This window comes from Periplaneta americana, chromosome 2, assembly GCF_040183065.1.
Source record: "Periplaneta americana isolate PAMFEO1 chromosome 2, P.americana_PAMFEO1_priV1, whole genome shotgun sequence".
Lineage (NCBI taxonomy): Eukaryota > Metazoa > Arthropoda > Insecta > Blattodea > Blattidae > Periplaneta > Periplaneta americana.
Genome location: NC_091118.1, coordinates 37,333,509 through 37,357,028, shown reverse-complemented (window position 1 = coordinate 37,357,028; position 23,520 = coordinate 37,333,509). Strand labels below are relative to the sequence as shown.

The following is a 23,520-nucleotide window of genomic DNA, read 5'->3' as shown; positions in this document are numbered from 1 at the left end:
ACCCATGTAGGAGACATCTGACCCATACCATTTTTCCACGACTGTTCCAAAAGTTAAGGGAAGTAGGGCACGTGGTGCCAAATTACAATTCCATTTGCACACAACTACTTTTGCTTATAACTTTCGACTCAATCATTTCCGGACCAGGGTTCCTTATCTCAAATTGATACATGTGCCCTTCCCCATCATCCCTGAAAGTTTGTAACACCACCTCGGAAACACTCTGTAGAGTGTTTAGTCTTCACTCTTTGGTGTCTCAGGGGGTTCGTTGTGCTACTCAGAACTCCACATGACAATGTAGACAATTATGTGCATGTCCAAAGCTAATATCACTGCTCTGATTGGCTATTTTTACCCGGGGAAGTGCTGTAGTCAGCTTCAGCACGACACAGCTTGGAGATTGCAAAAGTAAAGCGTAACGAAAGAATACTTATTTGCGGAAGAACTCGGAACTATTTACAATGTATTTGGTAATTCAAATGCCCGACTGCTGCTGCCATCTACCTGTTTATTTGAGGTTCCTCCTGAATCAGCCAGCAAGTGACAGAAAATGGAATCCCAGAAAATTGAAGCCAAGCAAATATGTGACCATATAATTCAGGAAGCTACTCACTGTTTCCAGTCTTTAAGCTACCTAGACGCAACAAAATTGTTAAATAGCAAATTTTTTCACAATTTTTCGCATAACTTTCCTGAACGCAAACTTGAAGCTGCTGTCAACAGCTATACTATACTGAACAAAAGAGTGTTAAAGACACAACTTGGAGTTCTGTACGGAAGACCCGACTTCCGAAATACAGATGGAGCTTTCAATTGTTACAATACATAGTCTTCAACATTTACAGTATCCATTCTGTGTAGTAACGAAGTTGTTAAATATTTTGGTTACAACACCAATGACCACTGCTGAGCCAGAAAGATGTTTTTCTTCCATAAAATGCATAAAAAAGTTTTTAGGAACACTATGTCCCAGGATCGTCTCACTGCTCTTGCAATATTGTCAACAGAAAAGAGTATGATGTCCAAGATGAACGGATTTAACACCAGGGTAATTGACAAGTTCTGCAGTAGGAAGGGATGTCGTATAGACTTCGTATTTCGTCACTAGGCAAGTCTCAAATTAAGATAAATACATATAAGTGTATACAGTAAGCCAATACATTGTTTATAGATTTACAGTCTTACTAATAAACCGTGTATAGTTTTTATACCAGACTTATCCAGAGTTGAGACAGAAAACATTACTAATAAACCTTGAATAAGCTATGGACGTATAAACAGGCTGTAACTATACAATGGGAATTGCTTTGCAGTAGTTAGATACACGAAACCCCTTGTTTAAGCATTGTATATAGCGAAAAAATGGCCGCCCTTCTAACAGCTGTTCGTATTGACTGTCATTTTATGATGATGGTTACCTTGTAACCACAGAAGAACAAACCAAAGATCATAGAATTATTAGAATAATATTGCTGTAGCTTGTACTCTTTGACCAAAATGTAGTGTGGTAATCGATTAGAGCCAGTTGTACTATCGATATTTAAAACGCCACACTACAGCGCTCTACCGGATGCAATAGAGAACCTCAGATATTCTATTACCTTTCGTAACGAAGTAATGACGAAACTATGACGTATCTATGTAACAGTTATACTGTTATACACGACGTATGTACCGATTATTAGTAAGGAATTTACACACGACTTATAAACGAGCTACTCATTGTATAAATATAAGACAGTTAAACGTCTGTGTATAGAGTTTTTATTAGTAAGACCGTATATATATATATATATATATATATATATATATATATATATATATACAATTTTGTTTAATGGCTGCTCGCTCTCTTAAATATCTCTCAAACTGTAGCACACTTATTATTTTGACACCAGCTGCTACTGGTAGTTCATCTATGACAATATTTTTAAGCGAAGTTTAGGTTTTTTTGCGAAAGTCTTAATTTGTGTGGTATACACAAAAAATTATGTCCTTTTCTTTTAATTCTCTTTATTTTAATAGAAAATGATAACTAATTTTTCCTTGAAATACTTGGGACATACTTAAACCGCAGTCATGAGGTAAAGCAAGTTTTAGGACTGTGAAACAGCTGTCCGTGTCCGAGGGATTGTCAGTAAATGAGGGTTGATTTTATCGTTACTTCTATATTATTTCTGTTCGTATTTTAGGAGTTTCCATAAGGAGAGGTTTCACTGTAAAACGAATAGGAAAAGAAATTGGCTGCGTCATTGGCTAGGAAGAAACTACCTACTGAAGGATGCACAGGAAGGAATGGTAATGGGAGAAAAATTTGGGGCAGAAGATATCAGATGACAGACAATATTAAAATAGATGGATTATATGCAAAGACTGAGAGGAAGAAGGAAAATGGGGAAGATTGGAGAATGCTAGGTTTGCAGTGAAGGACCTACCCTTGGGCAGGAAACTATGAATGAAAGTATATATTTTTTTAATGACTACTACACTTTTACTATGTCACACTACTTTTGACCAATAAAACAGTACGAAAGGACGTCTTTCAACCAATCATGGCTGCTTATCGCACAATTTTATCACGTCCCTAGCATTTGTTTATTTTTATCACTACCCTACTATTTGTTTCTTTGTTTGCCAACATTTCAAACTGCACTGGTCTGGACGTCAAAAAACAGAAAATTACAAACCACTCCAGTCGATGCACAGCACTTTCAAATATGACTCGCATTGGCATTCAAGAACAAGAATTAATAAAGATTACTGGTCATAGCTATGCATCTTCCCTGAAACCCTATTTACAAATAAATGAAGAGCACCATTCGAAAATCCTGAATAAGTTGAGGGATACACCATGTACATCACCGAGTTCACTTCTTTTACGCACACGTCCAATATAACATCAACTGAACCCCAACCACTAAAACATTCAAATTTGAAAATTGTACCTACTTTCAATAATTGTTTCTTTTAAAATTATTCATGTTTATTTTTTATTTCATCATCATTAATTAAAATGTTTCTTGTTTATTTCATCATCCCTAATTAAAACTTTTCTAACACTCATTTATATTATTTAGGTTATGTTATAGCTTCTGCTATATGATATTATGAATAGTCACGTATCAGAGATTGTTTAATACTAAGATTTATTGAAAATCATCTGTCAAGTGACATTGATTACTGGGATCGGGATAATTGAAGTGGAATGCAACTGTTTTAATAAAAATGAAACTGAATCAACAAAGGCTTCTTGACCAGTAACCGTCCACAGAGTTCAATGAAGATTCCATAGTTGGCACAACTGATAAGAAAACAGCTATTCATAACACACTATTGCCATCTATTAGCGTAATATTTATAATGATGAGATGGTACAAATTTGAAGACAGTTTTATATTTTCGTAAGTCAATTAATATTTTATTGTATTGGAGTACTTTATTACTTTTAATCTTTATATACTTTCTTCTAATCGTGTAATAGTCAATTAAATCCCACTCGAGTTTTCATTTTCTCTAGATAAATCAAAACCTCTAGTGAGATTACTGTTGATAAACCCGAAAGAACTGCCTTGGTTCGTACTTACAGCACATCACTTCCATCTCCAAGCAGTTTTTGTCTGGTACCATACAGAAGATGTTTGTAATTCTTCATTGTGGGTATCTGAGTGACCAGCTCACTGGACACCAGCTGTAGAGTCGAGAACAGTGAATTGGCCTCGCTCAGCACTGGCAGAAGGGGATTAAGCAGGTACTCGTGGAGATAGGGGTGAGGCAGCATGGCGAGCCGGGACACCAGACCTGTCAGCTGCAGGTTTATTTCATAAGGCTGTAACCACAAAGAAGAAACCTCATTCATACACACAGTGAAACTTCTTTTATACGTTTCACACATACATTTTGATCTGAAGTCCCAGCAAAATGCCTATACTTATTTACTTATGGCTTTTAAAGAACCCGGAGGTTTACTGTTGCCCTCACATTGGTCCCTATATAAGAAAGAAGATACCTTGGCAATATTTATTGACTTTCAGTTAGCATATGACTCTGTTTGGAGAAATAAATGATTACCAAAACTCCAGAAATTAGGTATCTCCAGCAATATGTTCAGATGGATATCAGAATTCCTTAGTCATAGATTCATTGTCACTAAATTCAATAACTCACTTTCTAGTTACAGACAAACATATCGAGGTCTACCCCAGGGCGCTGTCCTCAGCACAACTTCATTCAATATTTATATAAATGACTTACCCTCCCTATTAGAGTAATCAAACATGAAAACAGCGCTATTTGCAGATGATATAGTTTTGTGGACTTCCAGATCTTACAGACATAGAGACAAAATTCAAAATTCTGCTCTTAAAGCTCTAAATCAACTACATGAATGGAATACATCAAATTTTATGACACTCAATTTAAGCAAAAGTAACTACCAAATATTTTCACTCGGTAAAAAAGAAAGAGAATTCAATATCCAATACAATGGCCAACACCTTCCTAGGATTTATGAATCCAAATATCTTGGAGTTATTTTCGATAGTAAGTTAACATGGAGCAACCATTTGAAATACATTTCTGAAAAAGCTCGTAAAAGATTCTCCCTTCTAAAAAGACTAGCAGGAAAGAAATGGGGATGCTCTAGGAATACTTTGAACACTACATACAAAATGTTTATACAGCCAGTGCTGACATGCTGCGGAGAAATTTTAATTACTTCACCTTTCATAAACGACATAGAATATGTTCAAAACCAAGCTCTCAGACTCATTACTGGCGGAATCAAAACAACGCCAATAGATTCTATGAGATTCCTCACTAATATTAACAGCATCAAAATGACAATAGAAGAAAAAGCACTGATTCAATATGAAAAACTTTTCAGATTACCAGAAAACAATTGGCATTCATACAGTCCTCTCTGTAGATTGAAAACTCAAAAAAGTTTCACATCCATTGTTCAAGAATCAAAACAGAAAATCAATATCCCGAATTTAAAAGAAAACTTACAAATTAAACCAAACCCTTTAACTCTATTAAATATAGAATATAATCTAAATTTAACAGAAGAAATACTGAAGTCAGAAGTAAACACTGAAATACTGAAACAATTGTCTTTAGAGACAATTAATATTAGGTACCCTTCACAAAACTGGCTTCATTTATACACCGACGGATCCTTGATCTCCAGAGAACAAGGTGCCGGTGCAGGTGTTACGTGCTGTCTCTTCTCACTTTATAGATCTCTTGGATATGGAACAACAAGTTTTGATGGTGAAATCATTGCAATAAGTGAATGTCTCAGGAATCTTCTATGCCACATCAATAAATTTAGGAATGCAGTTATATTTTCAGACTCCAAAGCAGCTATTCTATCAATCGTCTCTAAACACACACCTTCATCTCAAACAGCAGAAATAACTCAATTAATATCACTCAATAAAAGAATTGTATTCCAATGGATACCATCCCATTGTGGAATCCTGGGAAACGAGAATGCGGATGCTTTAGCAAAGAAGGGCAGCACTGCTACTTACAGACCTGTTACTAAATCTATATGTATTACTCTGTGAAGAGATTTATTAAATCTACATACTTAGACTTCAACAAACAAAATTTGATAACTCAATCCCAAGGGAAAAAATGGAACTCTCTGCATCAAAATCCACAGTTAATTCCCGATTTACCACGAAAATCGTCTGTAACTGCATTTAGATTGGCAACAGGCCATGATTGTTTGGCCAAACACCAGCATAGAATTGAAAAATATCAGTCCCCTAACTGCCCATTGTGCAACTCAAACCAAGAAATGGATTCAGAACACCTCAAAATCTGTGCTTCAGTGGCTGGTCATGATAATATCTTTGACAAATATTGGAGTGCAAGAGGTCAAATGACTTTATTGTCAAACGTCTGGCATTAGAAAACAACAACAACTTTATTCTCGAACACCCTTAACCTCTGTTCCTCTCCCAAAGTGAGAGTCCAAGTTTCACAACCATACAGAATAACTGGTAATATAACTGTTTTATAAATTCTAACTTTCAGTTTTTTTTAAAGCACATTGGATGACAATAGCTTCTGAACCGAATAACGCAGACATTTCCCATATTTATTCTGCATTTAATATCCTCTCGAGTATCATTTATATGTGTTACTATTTCTCCAAGGTATCTGAATTTTCCTATACTTTCCATCAAATTTTTTTTTGGTACATGCTTTTGTTTACACGTTTCTTACACTTATACAATCACATTTTAAACCGCAGAAGATACGAAACATCTAAATAAATTTTGTTCGACATTTGGTTTTCCTTGAAACTGTAAGAATGTGATAATACAATATGTGTTCATTGTTAAGATGCAGCCCACTTTGAAGTTCGTGGAAATTCGATGCTGCATATGTTTGTGTCCAACAAATCTTGTGTTCTTTAATGATGTGGTTACTGCTTTACAAACAGTGAAACATTTTGTAACACATTACTAGGTAATTGAACAAATTATGGAAAAGTTATCACAATTTGAGGGCATGGTTTATTCCTTGGGAGCAAGAAGTTCAATTTCGTAAAATTTTCTGGACTGAAGTTTGAAATGTAATATATCAGCAAGCTTTGGCTCTAAGCAGCTAAGATTTCCTACAAGTAATCTAACATTTCTCAAGAATGTTTGTTACAAATTTGAGTAGGGGAGACTGTTTTACCAAAAGTAAACATTTCTTTCATTGATATATGTTTCCTAACACAAAACCAGATTGTATTTGTTACTATCCATCAAGTACAATGTTCTATCATCAGGTGACTAATAACATATCTTAATTTCCATGATTTATTCGAATCTCTAGTTTTGGCAGCCATATTTGTTTAAAAGCGCACTCTCTTGTACCTTTGAACACAAAACATCTTGTACCATGAAACGTTCCAAGGTACACAATACTATTGGTTTTGCCTTTCTTTTATTTTAAGATCATGTCACGAAGTAAGTCTGGAGTTAAGAGGACCCCAATTGATCTGAATGCCTTGAAGAAAGCTGTTGAAGCAGTTACTGCTCCTTCAGGAAATAAAATCTCAATCAGAGAGGCCTGCTCTGGTTTATGATTGCAAATACATTTAAAAAATGATTGTCAGTTCTTGCAGCTATATTCCCACCTATATTCCATGAGTTATGTTGCAAGATACATGAACCTGTTGTACCTGTGAACATATTACAGATCCCTTCATTTTATTTTTTCCATCCTTTATAGATGTGTAGAACAGGAAAATACATACAGGAAGTTGTAAAGGAATCTTAAATAATTATTTCAAGCATTTTTTCATTTAAAAAATTTCATTTCCCAAAATTAAAAAAAATGAAATGTTGTTGTTATTTTCTAATGCCAGGCGTTTGACAATAAAGTCATTTGACCTCTTGCACTCCAATATTTCTCAAAGATATTATCATGGTCAGCCAATGAAGCACAGATTTTGAAGTGTTTCGAATCCATTTCTTGGTTTGAGTTACACAATGGGCAGTTAGGGGACTGATATATTCCAATTCTATGCAGGTGTTTGACCAAACAATCATGGCCTGTTGCCAATCTAAATGCAGCTACAGACGATTTTCATGGTAAACTGGGAATTAACTGTGGGTTATGATGCAGAGAGATCCATTTTTTCCCTTGTGATTGTGTTATCAAATTTTGTTTGTTGAAGTCTAAGTATGTAGATTTAATAAATCTTTTCACAGAGTAATATGTAGATTTAATAACAGGTCTGTAAGTAGCAGTGCTGCCCTTCTTTGCTAAAGCATCCGCATTCTTGTTTCCCAGGATTCCACAATGGGATGGTATCCATTGGAATACAATTCTTTTATTGAGTGATATTAATTGAGAGAGCATTTTAGTTATTTCTGCTGTTTGAGATGAAGGTGTGTGTTTAGAGACTATTGATAGAATAGCTGCTTTGGAGTCTGACAATATAACTGCATTCTTAAATTTATTGATATGAAATAGAAGATTTCTGAGACTTTCACTTATTGCAACGATTTCTCCATCAAAACTTGTTGTTCCATATCCAAGAGATCTAGAAAGTGAGAAGAGACAGCACATAACACCTGCACCGGCACCTTGTTCTCTGGAGATCAAGGATCCGTCGGTGTATAAATGAAGCCAGTTTTGTGGAGGGTACCTAATATTAATTGTCTCTAAAGACAATTGTTTCATTATTTCAGTGCTTACTTCTAATTTCAGTATTTCTTCTGTTAAATTTAGATTATATTCTATATTTAATAGAGTTAAAGAATTTGGTTTAATTTGTAAGTTTTCTTTTAAATTCGGGATATTGATTTTCTGTTTTAATTCTTGAACCATGGATATGAAACATTTTTGAGTTTTCAATCTACAGAGAGGACTGTATGAATGCCAATTGTTTCCTGGTAATCTGATAAGTTTTTCATATTGAATCAGTGCTTTTTCTTCTATTGTCATTTTGATGCTGTTAATATTAGTGAGGAATCTCATAAAATCTATTGGAGTTGTGAAAAGCGTTTAAAGGTACAACAGTCTCCCCTACTGTATTATAGACTAAAAGATGGCTTAACTGTGAAATTCTAAATTTCTTTTGTGAAAATTTCACCTGGTATGGTAAGCGCACAAGTCTTGTGAACAGCATCCGCAGAAATGGTCCTTCGTAGAACTGACGACCATGGTCAGCTTCAGGCCGTGAATCAGAGCTACCTGAATCATCATATTCAGCCGGCTCTGGAAATGTCGCTTCACTTGGCCATGCAAAGCAGGCACATCGCGCGATACAGGCCTGGTACTGCCTATCTGCATCCTGCACATACTGCTCGTAACCTGACTCATCGGGATCATTTGTGGAGTGGAGGTGTTGGGGCAGCAAGAACAGGAAGCTGCAACAATATACAGTATACTTCCAATATTGGCTTGGATTGAATTCTTTTTACAATAATTTTATTTTTGACTGCCTCCGTGATCTGTTGGTCAACATGCTGGCTTCCAGACCTGGAGGTTCCGGGTTCGATTCCCGGGCTCGGTGCTCGGTGAATTTTTCTTGAAGAAAAAAAATTCCCTGGGTGTCTAGAGTCTGGAAATTTGTATGAATGTGAGTGTGATTGTGAGTGTGCCGGGTTAATATTAATTAGCCAATCATCAAAATATAAAATACATCAGGACTGTCACTGGACAGTAACCTGAACACACGTTTCAGCGTCACATTGTTGACAAGTAACTCCATCTGTTAGCACAACCATAAAGCACTAATAGATGCTGTAGAGTTACCAACAACGAAAAAAATAAATAAATAAATAAAATAATAATAATAATAATAATAATAATAATAATAATAATAATAATAATAATAATTTTATTTCATCACTCTTATTTCCGTAAGACACATTTGTTACAATTATAATTACAGTTTTAGTTTCCTATGCCAAGTCATACATCTCCCAGCTACTCCCTTCAGGCCTGACTAAACGCACTCAATATCTGTTACTCTAGGACATTCTCATGCTTAGCTACCAAAGAAAACTCACATTGGTAATATCAATGAAAGAAAAAAAAAAACACACACACACACACTTACAAATGGCTTTTAAGGAACCCGCAGGTTCATTGCCGCCCTCACATAAGCCCGCCATCGGTCCCTATCCTGAGCAAGATTAATCTGGTCTCTATCATCATATCCCACCTCCCTCAGATCCATTTTAATATTTTCCTCCCATCTACGTCTCGGCCTCCCCAAAGGTCTTCTTCCCTCCGGTCTCCCAACTAACACTCTATATGCATTTCTGGATTCGCCCATACATGCTATACACACACACCAAAAAAAAAGTCACCATGGAATTGGGACGATTCGAAATGCTACTACACTCAGCACATAGTCCTGATTTTGCACCTTCAGATTACCATCTGTTCCGATTCATGGCTCACTTCCTGCGTGGAAGAAATTCCCAGAATTTGAAAGGCTTTGAAATGGGCATCACCAAATTCTTCGCTTCGAAAGCCTTGCTGTAAGGTAGCTCAAGACCATTGAAATTAATGGCCTTACTTTACTTTGTATATTAGATTAATTTCTTGTCATAAGACACTCCAACTAAAATTTTTCTCCAAAACCGACATTACTTATGAAACAGTATTATGTAAATTAGTGCATAAATGTACATAACTAAAGTTATATACTCACCTGTTTAAAACTCTATTGATATTGCTTGGGGCAAGCGTTCTACTGACGGGTGAAGAACCAGGAGAAAAATCCAGTGCTGGAAGAAAATTAGAATATAAACTCAATATTGCTACTGGGTATCAGAAAACTAACTTAGAAAACACAAACGTGTTTTATAACATGTTCGCGTAGGCTTCCGCGGCTGGTGTACATGGTCTGTGGATAAGCTTCGGGGCTTCTACCGCGTTGTCTTGGTGTTGGTGGCTGACGTTCAGACCGCTGTGTTGTGGTCATCTTCAGAGCAGTTGGATAAGGAAATAGTCTGTGAGCTCGTAGTCTCGATGGGGGGAGAACCTACGACCTATCACCGAAAGTACTCCCCCCATCAAGACTACTATATATATACGAGCTCATAGACTATTTCCTTATCCAATTGCTCTGAAGATGGCCACAACACAGCGGTCGAAACGTCAGCCACCAACACCAAGACAACGCAGTAGAAGCCCCGAAGCTTATCCACAGACCATGTTTTATAACATATTTTTTTTTCCTTTATAAGAAGGAGAGGCCCAAAGATTAGCACTGCAGGCCAAGTCTTAAACATGTCTTATTACTCATTTATATTATGAATGATTGTTCAGTTCTAACAAAGGCTTTCTTTGTAGATATCGTGATTCAGCTATGTGGAGCTATCGATTCAGCTATGTAGGTTCAAGAGTTCGATGAAGTCCCACTAAAATATCCTTTCACCTTACCCCCCTTCTGATAACCTCCTTAAAGAATGATGACGGGAAATGAGAGAAACTATCAATTTTTACTTGTCCTAAAATAAAAAATGTCCTTACTTAAAATGTTTATAATGTATTTTTAATAAATATCTTCGAAATGTATGAAGAAGATACATACTGGGACTATCTCTGTGCCTTTCACGCTCATCTTCTTCATCGCTCCATGAACCAATCAGAGAGTCTGATGCGCAGTTGTCATAGTAACTCCTCGTGATCAGGTATGTCAGAACCAAACAATGCAGAACGTGTTCATTGGGCTTCTCCAGTAACACCTTAAAAACACATCAACAATCAACACTGCATTGTCAGACTGGCAGAGAACACTAATTGAGGACCGTTTTTGCAAAACTTGCTAATTGAAAAAACTAAATTTTACAGGAGAAACAAAACACTATAGTAAGCAAGTTTTGCTGTAACTCTCACTTATAGCAGAAAGCAAGTTTTGAAAAAACGATCACACTTTGACACACTACAATGAAGAGAAATAACCCAATTTTACTAAGATGCCTTGAACATCATGTAGAGGCCTGCCTTATGTTAACGAATCCATCAGAATCTCAATTTTGCAAATTTTGCAGTTAGCAAGTTTTGCAAAAAAGGTCCTCAATTCTTTAGTGACATTTATATTTCATGTGCATATGTGTTAATTGATTTTATATACTGCATATTAACAATAATCTATCCAACAGTTGAAGGGAAAGCGATGTAAATAAGAAAAAAAAAAAATCAATTTTTTTGGAAAGCAATGTATTTTCATTAAAATTGTTTTTGCAACATTACAATACTTTCTCTATAATTTATCATCATCATCATCATCATCATCATCATCATCATCATCATCATCATCATCATCATCCTGTCAAGTTTCGACCCTATTAAAACCTGTTAAGAGCTCTACATTACACAATCCTTCCAACTTTTGAAGTTCTTAAATTCCTTTTCCTTTTTGTTGATAATTCAGAATTAATTTAGGTATTCTCCTAGAATACATTCTTCCAGTTTTGCCGATAATGAGTGATGAAAGCTACAAATGGAGTACTGGTAGTTCATTTCACTTCTGATCAAATAGTACAGCCCAGAGTTCGCCTAACAATTCTCATTTCAGCATTTAGCAGTCAGCTTCGGTCTATTTTGTGTGCAGTCCACGATTCAATCATAAGTAAGGATGGGTCTGGCAAGTGACTTAAAAATGTTTATTCCGGTATGAATTAATGTAGTTTGAAAATCTAACTTAAGATATCTGTTACTCTTAAGGATTTTGCCATTTTTATATTAAAATATTCTTTTTTTTTCCCGACATAATTAAGGTGACAGTTAAAATAATTGGAAGTATTTCCTTATATAATTTTACCATTATTAACAAACATTTTGCTCCCTGTTGGATATCGCCCTTTAAATGCAATCACTTCAATTTTTCTTTTTAAAGTTGGGTAGCATTTACAAGTATCTATGAGATTGTGCAAGACACAAAATATGTCGCAATGGCGCATGATGTTAAATAATCGAAGCGTTGGCTGGAACAACGTTATAAGTTACATTTGGTAAAATTTACAGGAACTGCAAAAATGTGTACACGTATGTTGTTCTTATAGGGTAGCAAACTTTTGAGTGGACAAATTTCACGTACTGCATTGATGGTCAGTTGCAAGTGAAAGAGTATAGCAAGGTAACATGACATACAACTTTATTACACGAAAACAAGCCGAATGAAAATTTTGTAACTTACAACGTTGTCCGAGCCAACGCTTCAATTACTGAAAACATGTAACAATTTTTCACTCACTTCCATCTTCAATAGCTTCCCATGCCCAAAGTACAAGAGTTGAATATTGCAAGTGAATTAAATATGTAAACACCAGCTTTTCAAATCTGTATTCAGAGTTTAGCTAGCTTCTATGATTTAAGAGTTTTGGTACAATTTGTTAAGAAATATTTCTTATATTAATGAAGACTGTAGCACAGCCAGCATATATCTGCTGATTCATGTTAAAATCATAACAGTCCACTAATGTCTGACATAATACTGGCTAGATTTAATTCGTTAGATGCAAGGCCATGTAAAATCTTCAGCAGACATGTGACTTTGTATGAAGAACATCTGACATGCACAAATTTTCGACACTAATAAGGAAATAAAGTAACTGCTAGGTTATATTGAGAAACAAGAAAAAAAAATTGACGAAAGTCAATACTTGTAAAATTAAAAAAAAAAAAAAAAAAAAAACTTACTTCAAAGAGCCGCAGGGTTTCCAGACTGATTTCATCCTGTTCATGGAAGCAATTCTCAAGCAAGTGTTCTCTAATAGGACAAGTGGACACCCCTGGCAATTCAGGATCCCTGTTCTCACCAACTAGCCAGTACAGGAACTCTAAAGGACAAGAACACACAACAGCTAATGAATTAATCTATATCCAGCCTGCTGGCTCATGAATTTAGTGACTGAAAGCATATTACTGACAGATCTACAAGAAAAGGATATTTCTTACTTTCGAAACTTTCTTATTTTTACTCTTCTCTTGCAAAAAAATCAATACAAGTGTAACTTGATATTTTTTCAAATCATTATTGGCACAAAAGCACATTTTCAGCTATTTAGGACCTAAACTGATAATAAATTTTCACTTATTTTTTAACTTTTTCTAAATGATGTCATCTGGATTGTACCATGTATATTCGAAATGTTAATGCAAATTCTCAAAGAATATACTTCAGTGATCATTTCTTATACCAGATGAGTAAAGAATAGAGAACATTGCTTGTAGCTTTCCTATTTTTAATTTTGTAAAGAGTGTGCCAAGGAATCTGTTTTTTTAAATGACACCAGGTACTTATTTTCCAATTTTTTTAATTCTTCAGGTCTCACAACGTACAAAATAACATTTTTACCACCTATAAACTAATATTATTTTGCAAAAACTACCCAAAATTTATGATCCCATTGTATGTATACTATTTGCAGATGACACAAGTATCATAATTACAGACAATAACTTTGCCACATTCAAATATAAAACAGAAACAATTCTCCTTAAAATTTATGACTGGTTTACAACCAATAAACTAGCATTAAACATTAATAAAACTAACATAATTCAATTTAAAGCCACTTCAAATTTAATCTCTGAAACATTGGACACAACTATCAACAATATACCTCTACTAGAAACATCAACAACCAAATTTCTTGGTTTGCATATTAATAATACAATAAATTGGAAAAATCATATCAAAGAAATAACCCTCAAACTTAGCTCAGCATGCTTCGCAATTAGGTCGTTACAACAATTTCTAAACAGCAGTATCTTAAAGACAATATATTTTGCCTATTTTCATTCCATTATGTCCTACGGAATAATATTTTGGGGAAATTCTGTAGATAGTAAAAATATATTCTTATTACAAAAAAGAGCCATTAGAATAATAGTTGGAGCAAAGGCTAGAGAAACATGTAGATTATTAAAAAAAAATGAGAGATTCTAACCTTAACAAATTAATACATATACTCTACAATAAATTTCCTCTTATGTAATAAAGAAAATTTTCCAACTAACTCAGCCATACATAGTAAAAATACCCGCAGAAGGAATGATTTTCATACACCATTATTAAAAATTTATCATGCTTTCAAAGGGGAGTACGTTACATGGCGATAAAATTGTTGAATAGTCTTCCTGAAGACATTAAGAATCATAGCCAAAACCCTGCATTATATAAGGCAAAACTAAAAAAATTACTTAATATCTCACACTTTCTATTCTGTAGATGAATTCTTGACATTTCACAGTACTGTGTAAATATTATAATACTATTAAATGGTAAACATATTACATTGTATAAAATATTATTGTTATTAAGGTATTAATTCTGTACATATTTCATATTTGCATTTTATTGTTAAACGTAAGAATTGGACATGTTCTTTGTTCTATGCTATAAAGCAAATGTAAGAATATTATGGAACAAATAAATCTACCTACCTACCTACCTACCTACCTATCTATCTATCTAACAAAGAGAAATGCCTCATTAAAACAGTTTATCACTATGGCGAACTATCATAAATAAAATTTAAGCTATTTCATGCATATTTACCTGTGAGAAGAGCAGGAGCAGAGATTTGTTTGAGGCATTTGCTAATAAAAGCTGTGATGAGAACCTTGCTTGCAGTACTGGCCTCGAGAAGTGCAGGTCCCAGTGATCTATCCAAGAATTCTGACCGCACACTGCTCGCTAATGCTGTGCCAATGATTGGATGAGATTCTCGAACAAGCTACAGAGAAGGAAAACACTTACTTACTCATGATATTCCAGTACTTAAGTTTCATATTACACAGCAAGGTTTCATAATATATTCAGCGAGGTTGTGAACTGAATGGCAAACATTTTAATTGAACTAAGTTATAGTCTTCTATCCAGAAGGACTGGGTTCGATCCTCTGCCAGGTCATGATGGAATTTCTGGTGAACAAAGCAGACGTCATAGAGAGTTTTTTTCGGAATAATCTCGTTTCTTTCTTTTTTTCCATCAACACTCTGCAGCTTCCCCTCATTTCATCTATCATCTACAACAGGCTGGGGTGAAGTTTTGGGTATAGTATGGGTATTCGTTACTAATTTAGAAAGGACTTAGGGCTCTGGGGATTATCAGATACTGGTCTGAGGATGAGACCTGGCTCTGAATAATTTCGAGGAAAAAATTGTTCTGGGGCCGGGCATCAAACCCGGGATCTTTGATTAAGTGTACCAACACTCTACCAACTGAGCTACCCGGGAACTGTACCAGACACTGATCCAATTTTTCCCTCTATATCCACAGACCTCAAAGTGGGCTGACAAGCGTCAAGCAACCAACATTGAGTGCACACTGACTCTGTGTGACATAAATTGTGGTTTCTGTAACGTACAGTGACATTTATTATGCAAATCAAGCTTTCAGGTATAACTCCCTGTAAAGTTGATTTGAATAATTTCGATGCAATCAAATTATGCAAATCAAGCTTTCAGATATAACTCCCTGTAAAGTTGATTTGAATGATTTCGATGCCCGGCCCCGGAACAATTTTTCCCTCGAAATTATTCAAGTCAACTTTACAGGGAGTTATACCTGAAAGCTTGATTTGCAGACCTGGCTCTGTCAGGGCTGAGGCAGGATGGACTACTTGTTAGCATCGACTTCACGAATGACAACAAGGCCATCTGTCAGACTTCGACGATCATCGCATATATAGAACACACAATGGACCAATGTAAGTCTGTCTGAGTATAAGGATATGTCCTGGATTCAGCCCTCAAAAAGCCAGGTCATGGCAAGATATAGATTATCTTCATTTCTTGTAGTCAAAAAATGTGTATCCTGCTGTCTGACATATATCTATTCCCACATAGTAGGCTAATAAAATCAAGAAACATGTGTATTAAACTGTAGTTATTCCTAGTATACAGTTATGTTTCTTTAATGAAGTTGAAAGAACTTACTCCAAAATGTAGCAAGTACATTTACTGTAGTTAGTGTATGTTTATGAGAGTTGTACACATCATGTTTATTTAAGATATCAGTCTAAATTAAGTATTAATATAATGATCCTATGCAACGAACTCACCTGGTCACAGTAATCTAGCCAAGCCAGAAATGCTGCAATTTGACGACAGCCTGGAAACTGTGAACTTTCAGACCAAGCAGGTGAGTCCAAGCTGAAAAAGAAAATTAATAACAGATTTAGTGATTTTTCTGATGAAATGTGCATTTATATATTACAGGTATGACCAATGTAAATTTCATTGATGACACTATGAATAAATACAATCTATTTCCAGTGCACTGTTAGGCAAATGGCTAGATCATCAGCTTTCCATGTTGGTAACCTAGGTTCGAGTTTTCAACAGGTTCATGTGAAATTTGTGGTAGACAAAAACGATACTTGATGGTAATTCAATGCAGTTTAATTCATACACAATATCATATTATAATTGATATTGATATTTATTTGTCAGCCAACTTCACGATTCATAGTTATGGTGGACCTTTACATTTCTGCTTTTCGATCCACCGTCACTGTAATATATATACACATACCACCCTTTTCTGTTAATATATTCATTTGCCAAATATTTCCCGTTTAATTCCTATTCTTCTGTTCTAACTGTATTGCCATCTATCCTCTTCTATCCTCTCTCATACCTAGACTATCTCCCTTCCATTTCCCGCTTTCCCATTAAATATTGTATATTCCTTTCATTAATTATTTGCATTATTTCTATTCTCTATTCTCAAATCCATCTACTCTTATTCATTCCTTCCCAGCTAATTTCTCCGAAATTATTTGTAAACATTTTATTTCCTCTATTTTACAACACATCACTTATTATTTCCCAACCATTCTCTCCTCCATTTATTTATGCACTTATCCCTTTCTTTTTGTTATTAACTTCTTAATTCCCTCTATTATTGCCTCTTTCCGTATACTTATACCTAGAATATTCCTACAGTTATAGGTTATAGTATCCCTAATATTACTCCCAACCCACACTGATTCACATTAATTATCCTATTCACTTAATTTCACTACTAATTTCTCTCTCTTTTATTAAAATAGTTCAAAGCAATTGTACATGCACTTATTCTATATACAGTATTTCAACATTTGTTACTCACAATTCATAACCCAAAGCACCAAGTATAATTATTTATGAAAGCACTGTTACTTTACAGTTTTAAAACTTAATAGACGTAAATTTGATCACATAAATGGAGGCTTAATTGTACATGTAGAACAAAATAATAATATCCAAGAATGAATAAAAATAAATATTTTGACTATATGCCTACATAGACAAAGTTTATATTACATTTATATTAATACATTCTTTTATTAATTTTGCATTCTAAAACAGATAGAAAAGAAAATACAAGCAGTAAATATTAAATTTCAGTGAATTATATATAATGTAATAGTGGCGGAAGAAGTATTTCTATTTGGGGGAAGGAGGGAAGTATTGCCATGGACATAATTCTGTAACATGGGAAACCTTCTCTCTTTATACCCCACACCAGACCATCAAATTTGTAATGGGAGAAAATTAATGGTTTTCAAACTTTTTGGGTCTATGACTCTAATGGCATGTACAGAAATTTCGATATCTCTTTGGTATCACAAATATGTTTCACAATGAAATGTAATTCGTCAAATTTGTCCATAAAAATTCTTTGCTTTGACCTGTAGTCTGGGGAAAAAATAGACATACTTTGAAACATTAATTAAAGATCACTAGTGTACAGTTTATACAGCGTGAGTATAAATGACTTCCTTGATTATGAAAATTATTTGTGGACAAACGATTGAACGTAGAAACATTTTATATATAGCAGGATATGGAGAAACCCTCCAAGTTTTAAACATACCTTACAGGTGCTCGATATGGGCTTCCCTGTGACCCTGCAGACATCCAGCTGATAGTTCAATTCGTCCCACAAACGGCTAAGTGTATCCATATCGATTGCAGCGATGGCGTTGATGATGCAGGTGCGTAGCTCTGGCAGACTTTCCGGTAATGGAGGTACAAAAACAGAGACTTTAACATACCCCCACAGGTAGAAGTCACACGGTGTTAAGTCAGGGGAACATGGAGGCCAGGACAAGAACTACATATCTTCTCTCCTCGCGCGACCAATCTATCTGTTTGGCAATCGGTCATTCAAGAATCTCCGGACTTCGTTGTGAAAGTGAAGTGGAGCGTCATTTTGTTGATATATGAAACCAGTATTATCACTCTCCAGCTGTGGCATCAGCCACTCTTCTAACATGACCAGATAAAAATGCCCTGAAACGGTGGGTTCGAGAAAAAAGAAAGGGCCGTACACCTTGGACTTGGAAAGTGCAACGACAAAGACGACATGCATCTCTTGTCCTGGCCTATAACGCCATCGCTGCAATCGATATGGATACACTTAGCCGTGTGTGGGACGAATTGGACTACCGGCTTGATGTCTGCAGGGTCACAAGGGAAGCCCATATCGAGCACCTATAAGGTATGTTTAAAAACTTGGAGAGTTTCTCCATACACTCGTATATTTAACAATTTTTTACGTTCAGTCGTTTGTCCACAAATAATTTTCGTAATCAGGGAAGTCATTTATGCTCATGCTGTATAATCCTTAAAAAAAAAAAAAAAAAATCGATGGTAACCCACACCGAGGCTGCAATGCCCCACGGAGTCATGCTGTACTGGAGTAGATTATTACTAGTGAAGACAATTTTTTAAAACATTAAATATCAATACCAATTGGCTTACATTCAGTTTCCAATTAATAAGTTAAGTTAGTATAACAATAACTGAGGAAATGAGTAAATAAGGAATGGAAAGAGAGAGTGTTTTGAAACAAGTTATTACTGAACTTTCAATATTTATGTGTAGTGCAGGGAAAAATGCGTGGGAGAGGGTTAACTTTAGGTGGCCATTAGCTCATTGAACCACACCTCCCTCTTCCTGCTGTCACATAGCTTGGAAATGACACTGTACTTCATAATATGTACAACAGATCATGCCATGGCCAGAGCTTACCCCCAGTTGACTTGCATTTCGTCTAGATCATTGGGATCTATGTCAGGCGGGATAGCCGCAAACATGGAGTTGAGCCTGCTGGCCAGCATGGAGCACAAGTCGGAATGACAGGCCACCGAGTGTGCAAACGTGTCTGATGGAAGCGACGCCATCACCATCACCCCCTCACAAGCCTTAACCACTACTCTACTATCCTACAGACAGAGGGAGAAGAGAGTTAGTCTCAACCATACAGTCTTTGCATGCTAGGCAATAGCAGCCATGTGCAAACCTGTCAAACATTTCAAATCAAATATCTATTTAAAATACTGGTACTATATGTATATATTACACAGAGTGTCTCAGGAGGAATGTAAAATACTTCAGGATAATGTAGTTTGAGTTAATCTACATTATATAACCTCTAGACGTAAACCCAATCACAACCCAATATTCTTCTGCGTTAAATGCTCAACGTAAGCACCACAGGTCGCTCGCGTCATATCAGTCGGCAAGATCATCGTAACTAAGTCAACCGCATTTCATCGTAAGTACGTTCATACAATTATTATATTCATTTACACCAAATTTCATATATTCTGATATTAAATTTCATTACAGATAAAACCCAGTCTCAAAATCGTCTCAATGTAAATGTCAACACAGATAACCTGTGCAGTACACACGATCTTAAATAAGAGTATTTTCGACAACAATTTAATAAATTTTAACATCGCATCATATAGGATTCTCTACATAATAACTAATATATTTCAAATTGATTTCACCATAACAAGTAATGAACCACTGAGACAAGACTAGCAGCAAAACATCCAATTAATGAAATTATGAAGTTTAAAGAGGAATGAAATGTTTTTATCATGTTCACAGTTTTATGATGTTATAATTTAAACACAACACAGCAGTGCAGCCACAATTTTATATCATTATTATGTATTAAATTTTCATATCTGTACATTCATTTTAGATTGTTAATTACCATAAGTCAATTTTATTTTATTTTATTGGGTTATTTTACGACGCTGTATCAACATCTAGGTTATTTAGCGTCTGAATGATATGAAGGTGATAATGCCGGTGAAATGAGTCCGGGGTCCAGCTTAAGTCAATTTTAAATAGTTATTATTTTCATTATTAAAAAGGTTGTGATTAATCATTCGTTCCACAATAAGAGACAAAATGCACAAGATATTGTATGTAAAAAAGCCTGACGATGCCCGAAGGGCGAAAACGTTTGCTTAACTTTTAATTTTTATATTTGTATAGTACACAATGATCACTTACATGGGTAAGTGTCATTGACTTTTTTATATTTGTGATATGTCAATTAGACTGAATTAACAAAACAATATTATATTATATTACATCATTGATTTAGCCTTGCATACCTATGTCTAAAGTCTAACGGTTGGGGAGAAATACTGGAACGTCTTGCAGTTCCATGTACTTTACTTGATATGTTATGCCAGCACACGGCAGCATCTGAACACCACAACACCAGCGAAACACACATAACTGAATACACTTGATGTTTGAGGGAGCGCTACATGAGAAAATCATGAAAAATCACATATTTGTTAAATGATTGTATCAATAAAAGTATTTGCTGAAAACATTTGTTATTTTTTATTTTTATTTTATTGGGTTATTTTATGATGCTGTATCAACATCTAGGTTATTTAGCATCTGAATGAAATGAAGGTGATAATGCCGGTGAAATGAGTCTGGGGTCCAGCACCGAAAGTTACCCAGCATTTGCTCATATTGGGTTGAGGGAAAACCCTGGAAAAAACCTCAACCAGATAACTTGCCCCGACCAGGATTCGAACCCGGGCCACCTGGTTTCGCGGCCAGACGCGCTGACCGTTACTCCACAGGTGTGGATGGCACATTTGTAAAACACACTTTGGACATTTCAGTGATACTTTCAAAATACACAATTTTTAATATTTGTTTAAACAGTTCACAGTTCCAAAAGGAAATAACATTTCAATGGATACCTAGTCATTGGGGTATACCTGGAAACGAGAAAGTCGATAATATTGCAAAACAGGCAACATATCTGCAACCAAGACCTCTTCAAGTGATATCTCTATCCAGTGCTTTTGCTTCAGTAAGTTTCATTTTACAAACCTATGGATCAACAATTGGCTCTCTTCTGACAAAGGAAAAATTTTACAGTCTGTACAAAAGAAACCAAATGACCTGGAAATGTACAAAACTTGCCAAGACATGTTCAGACATTTTTAACGAGAGCCAGAACAGGTCACATTGTCACTCAATTGTACCTACACCGATTTCACATTTCTGATAATCCTACTCATTTCTCGTGAAAAACAACAACTGAATAGACTACAGTGGACCATAGTGGACTTTATGTTGTCAGCAAACAGCTGGATACATTAAGAAGATTGATTGATTGATTGATTGATTGATTAAACAGTTCACATTTAAATGTTTATAACAATTTTACCACTTATGCCCTTATGCTGTACCGTTTCTCAAAAACTATTCAGTGGATATGGTTAATTTTTATTGTACGTATACCTGAGACATAAATAAAATAATCTTAATCACATAGTTTTTAAATTTACTTTATCACAACAAAATTAAAGATTTTTAATCGCTTTTATCAAATTTGTAACAAATTAGGAAGGTTATTTTTTTTGTAAAAAGTAAGTCAATTTTCAAAATTCTAAATGATTCAGATTATTTGATATAGACTAAAAGCATACAGAAAAAAATTAGTTCAATTGGTTCATTAGTTTTAGAGATAGAGGCCAATGTATAATCAAAATAATAAATTACGAGAAACTGCAAAAAACCACACTGTTTTAAACAAATATTAAAAACTGTTTATTTTGAAAGTATCAGTGAAACGCCAGAAGTGTGTTTAACACATGTGCTAACATTGGCTGTTTTTCAACAAATACTTTTATGAACACAATCATTTTAACAAATATGTGACTTTTCATGATTTTCTCCTAACGGGTGGGGATAAATACTGGAACGTCTTGCAGTTTCATGTACTATACTTGATGTGTTATGCCAGATCTTTTCTGAGCACAGCAAAACCAGCGCAACACACACAACTGAATACACGTTTACTTTATGTTTAATTCGTGTATTCACATAGTTAATATGCAGATGTGTTTTACCCAAAGTCTAACAGTTGGGGAGAAATTAAGGAGAAAAATACTGGAACGTCTTGCAGTTCCATGTACTATACTTGATGTATTATGTACTTACTAATTAGGATGTCTTAAGATCATAGTTTGTTGTGGTAAGTCTTGTGTGACCACAGCTCGTCAAACGAGGCGATTGGGTTAATTATGAAATAAACTTACTAGAACAACACAACATGCAGCATTTTCAATAATGCATCATATCACAATGTTCTAAAACGTAGAAATACGTCCACAATGCCTCTCTCTATTTAAAAGTTCGCTCGTCAATAACTTTCCAAGCGTTACATTTTGGACATAGGTATATCAGGTTAAATTGATTCAGATTAACCCAAACTACATTATCCTTAAGTATTTTACATTCATTCTTGTATATGTAATGTATCCGTATTATTTATATACGTAAAGTGTGATTATTTCCTAGCTATCGCCCAACAAAGCTGGGAAGAAGAGATAATTTTGTGAAAATGATGCTTAAGATAGCCTGATTATTATGACAAGGAAGTGTTAGTTTATAAACTATCTTGAGGAACCAATGAACTGCGCTTCCATTGCGTAGTCTACTCTTCAAACCCTACTATTTGGTACGAATTTTATTAAAATGTTGTGTTTCCACGTTGTGGGCTCGTCTTATTAAGTATTTTTGAGTGAGATTGAAATCAAGAGGGAATGTAACCACAAATAAGATTTCCGCACTTATCAACATGAAGCGACATTTAGGAGTTTTTATGCTAGGCCAGAGATTTAGACATAACCGGAGCTATGCATCAGTTCCATCATTAGGAAAAGGTGTATGACAAAAAGACTAAATGAATAGGTTTTCTCATGTACT

General features: G+C 35.1%; 1 protein-coding gene across 1 annotated transcript in view; it reads right to left on the bottom strand.

The window, feature by feature from the left end:
- LOC138692621 (FHF complex subunit HOOK interacting protein 2A-like) overlaps positions 1-23,520 on the bottom strand; it is a 40,231-nt gene that overhangs the window by 1,300 nt on the left and 15,411 nt on the right. The window contains exons 7-14 of the mRNA XM_069815667.1: positions 19,504-19,697; positions 16,545-16,635; positions 15,038-15,215; positions 13,174-13,313; positions 11,063-11,216; positions 10,178-10,253; positions 8,606-8,882; positions 3,585-3,826 (exon numbers count right to left, since the gene is read on the bottom strand). Coding sequence (XP_069671768.1) covers positions 3,585-3,826; positions 8,606-8,882; positions 10,178-10,253; positions 11,063-11,216; positions 13,174-13,313; positions 15,038-15,215; positions 16,545-16,635; positions 19,504-19,697 — 1,352 coding nt within the window. The remainder of the gene's footprint in view (positions 1-3,584; positions 3,827-8,605; positions 8,883-10,177; positions 10,254-11,062; positions 11,217-13,173; positions 13,314-15,037; positions 15,216-16,544; positions 16,636-19,503; positions 19,698-23,520) is intronic.